Raw genomic sequence first — 4,012 nt, forward strand, 5'->3', positions numbered from 1 at the left:
CACACACACACACACACACACACACACACACACACACACACACACACACACACACACACACACACACACACACACACACACACACACAGTATATAAACCAAAGGCAAAGGGGATGTGACTTGTATACCTGAAGTGCAGCTGTCAGAGGAGGGGAGTGAGGAGAGAGAGAGAGAGAGAGAGAGAGATTAAGAAAGCGATGGAGGATGATGGAAAAATGAATGGCATGGAGAGAATGGCAGCCTGCTACCAGGGATTCGACCCTGTGGCGTATCTGCAGTACAACTACACCCCACCACGAGCTGACTTTGAGCGACAGGACAGCATCGTGCCCTGGAAACTGGGATGTCTCCACAGAGCTTTCACTGAAGGTGGGTGAGGGTGACTTATTTGAGTGTGTCCATACATTTTCATTTCTAAATGCTTGAAAAGTAGTTGTTTTGGGATTTTTATAGCTCAGTGTTAAAAAAAAAACACATTTTTTTGCCATTTGATTAATCACATTGCATTACAGTGCATGGCAAATCCCGTTCTTTCCCTGTGAATGACTCAAGACTACTCTGTTACTTGTCTCTTTTCTTTGTCTGTGAATCTTTTCATTGCTGATCCTGAAAACATTTCCATCACAAGTGTGACCGCCCCCAGCCCTCTCTCTAGACATTGTCAGTTGTCTGCAGCCATCTTTTATGATTGATATAGATTTCTATTTTATGCCCCTCTTAATATAATGTGTTACCATCTGGTTTCTGTGCCTCCCAATGGTGATAAACTAAAGCTCAAATCCAATATTTTCTCAAGGACCATTTTAGATAGAGATACTTGAACAGGCTACAACTTTAATAATCCCAGATGGGAAGTGTGTTCATGTCATTCGGCAAAGGTTTAGGCAGAAGAACAGCAAAGGAAGGTAGAGCAGAACACAGTTCAAATAAATATAATAAAGTTGTTCTCCGTACCTTGGTCACTAGGTGACATCAGCGGTGATGTGCTGGTGGACGTGGGCTCGGGTCCCACGCTGTACCAGGTGCTGAGCGGCTGTGAGGTGTTCGGCAAGGTGCTCCTCACCGACTACCTGGAGGTCAACCGGCAGGAGCTGAAACGCTGGCTCCAGGACCAGGAGGGATGCGGCCTGGACTGGACGCCCTACCTGCAACACGTCTGCAAGCTGGAGGGACGCAGGTAAGGACCAGACTAGGTTATGCAGGATTTTGAGAAATTGACGCCTGAAAAATTGCCAACATTTTAGTGAATGAATGCGTGAATAAATCTACAAAAACAAATACATTCAAGCAAAAAAAAAACAACTCCACCGTTTTCAGTCTTCATAGATATATTACCACAATCCCTCCATTTTTTAAAGCAAGAAAACAATAGATACCTTTAATTTCTTATGAATGATTTGACCTGCATGAGTTGACTATTAAAATACTAAACACTCATATATCAGATTCATTATGTTGTGAATTGAGAGCTAAGCTCACACAGGACCAGTTACTCAGTATAATCATGGCCCTGGACTTCCCAATCAGCAACTGTGGTTGATCAACTCAGGGGATTCCCAGCTTTTCCATGACATGGACCCCCAAATAGCCTGGGGGGGGGGCTTTTAAAGAGAGCCGATCCACAAGCTCACAATGCACGTGATGCATTGTGAGCAGTAAGCGCCATTAAAAAAAAAGAAACTAATTTTCCTCCCCTTTCCAATTGGCCCCACTGTAATTAAACCATTACCATTGAACAATTATAGACGCCTAATTTTAAATGCTACATGTTTGCTTCTTAATCAGGAAGGGAACACTACATTCCTGTGGCACTTCAGCATGGGATGTCACTGTACATTTGACCTTGGCCTCGTGACGTTTGCATTGCTACCGCCGATTGTTGACGATGTCACTGTCGTTTAGATCCTCGGCGTGGGCAGAGAAAGCGGCCAGGCTGCGTCTGGTGGTCTCCGACGTCCTCCCCATCGACGTGCACTGCCCTCGGCCCCTGGCCCCCGACGCCCTCCCCTCGGTCGGGGCCGACTGCCTGGTGTCCTGCTTCTGCCTGGAGAGCGTCAGCCCCGACCTGGCCGCCTTCACCAGAGCCCTGGGACACCTCCGGGGCCTCCTGCGACCCGGCGGACACCTGCTCCTCATCGGGGCCCTGGGGGAGAGCTACTACCTCGGGGGACCCGGGGTGAAGATCCCCGTGGTCCCCCTGGAGGAGTCCCAGGTGTGCAGCAGTTTGAAGGAGAGCGGCTACACACTGATAAGGATGGAGGTGTACACGCTGCCACAGGACATGAGAGTGGGGGTGGATGATGTGACCGGAGTGTTCTTTGTAAAAGCAAGGAAGGAGTAGAGAGAGAGGTGGAGCTAGGTGGGCCCTGGGTTAAAGGGAACTGTTGAAATAATCATTTGGGGTGACAAAGAGATGAATACATTAGATTCTATAGATTGTTTGCTTGGTTTGTGATTTCTCACGTAATCCTTAATTTATATAAATGTTGATTGCTTTTCCTGGAATACACTGATGTATGAAACAGTCTATACATTTTAATTCACTTTATTTCATTAATCCACCGTGGCTAAAAGTGTCTTTTTGCAGGATGAATTATTAGTAAACGTTCACTGTACTGAATGCCAAGTCAGTGAACATACTGACATCTGCTGTTCAAATGCAGTTACTACAGTGTGGCATCAACAATTTACCAGCTTCTTCTTCTTTTCGTGTCTTTGAAGCATGTGGTTATATGACAGTTTCCCATTTCTTTACACAGTCCTTTGCATTATTATTGAACTCTGCGAGATCTTTTAAGCTGCACTGGTTGGGTAGTAATAATAATAATAATAAACTTTATTTGTATAGCACCTTTCATGACATGAAATGCAGCGCAAAGTGCTTTACAGAGCTAGAATACAGTTACAGTTACAACCAATTTAACAATAAAGCAAACAAAAATAAAATAAAATAAAAACAAAAGCATAAAACAACATTAAAATAGGCAATACAGTGAGGACTTAAAAATCAACCAAAGAATCAGTTAAAAGCAAGAGTGAAGAAATAGGTCTTGAGCTGTGCTTTAAAGCTATCGACAGAGGCTGCCTGTCTTAGGTGTAATGGGAGTTTATTGCACACTGTTGGTCCGTAAAAGCAGAATGCTGCTTCACCGTATTTTTTATATGTCATTGTAGGCACCTCGAGCAGGTCAGCACTTGAAGACCTGAGGGGCCGGTTTGGAACATATCTCTATAGGCAGTCATAGAGGTAGGAAGGTGCCAGACCATTTTAGAGCTTTATAAACTACTTGTCTGCCCTCTACTTGTCAGTAGAGGGCAGACAAGGCAGTGCTGCATCGTATGGTCCTCTTCTCCACATTCACAGATGGTTGGGCCGGTTTTGTAGCCCCATCTGGCAATTTACCAGCTGTTGAAACATTGAAATCTCAATAAACTATAGCTTGAAACTGATTTTGATTACTTTAGTTAGGACTTCAATTCAGTACTACTGACTGCACTGCAATTAAGCATTCTGATAGTTGACATTATATTCCAATGTAATTAAATCATATCATGGCAATTACTCAACTATGATATATTTTACATACATAGCCATTACCTAGTCAAAGGCATACTCATTCTTTTGAACTGACAGTCACATGAGGCCTTCTGCGCTGCATCAGATTGAAGCCGTCTGCAAGGTGGCAATTCTCTTTACATGTGATGTTGAGCTGAGCAGGTGCTCTCTGGAGGAACAGTGCATCGTCACTGTTCCTTCGTGCTTCTCTCTTTCTCTATCTTTCCCTCTCTCTCGTGAGAGAGGAAATCTGTGCACACACGTGCTTCACTTCAAAGTTCACAAATTGAACTTTATATAGACGATTCTGCTAGTCCAAATATTTGATGAAACCTGTTTCACCATGCAGTGAGAGTGAATAGAATCACTGCTTACGGTACCTCGATCTCAGAGCACAGAAGCAGCAGATATGACGATGTACAATATATGGCCAGGTATATAACCCAAGGTTCTATCA

At 44.1% G+C, this 4,012-nt stretch overlaps 1 protein-coding gene across 1 annotated transcript; it reads left to right on the top strand.

The window, feature by feature from the left end:
• Window positions 1-232: 232 nt before the first annotated feature.
• pnmt (phenylethanolamine N-methyltransferase) lies at window positions 233-2,340 on the top strand (the record flags this gene model as incomplete). The annotated part of the gene is made up of 3 exons (XM_084078202.1): window positions 233-368; window positions 966-1,176; window positions 1,902-2,340. The coding sequence occupies 3 exons, from the start codon at window positions 233-235 to the stop codon at window positions 2,338-2,340; spliced, it is 786 nt and encodes a 261-aa protein (XP_083934328.1).
• Window positions 2,341-4,012: the final 1,672 nt, after the last annotated feature.

This window comes from Gymnoscopelus microlampas, assembly GCF_963454915.1.
Source record: "Gymnoscopelus microlampas genome assembly, chromosome: 14".
Lineage (NCBI taxonomy): Eukaryota > Metazoa > Chordata > Actinopteri > Myctophiformes > Myctophidae > Gymnoscopelus > Gymnoscopelus microlampas.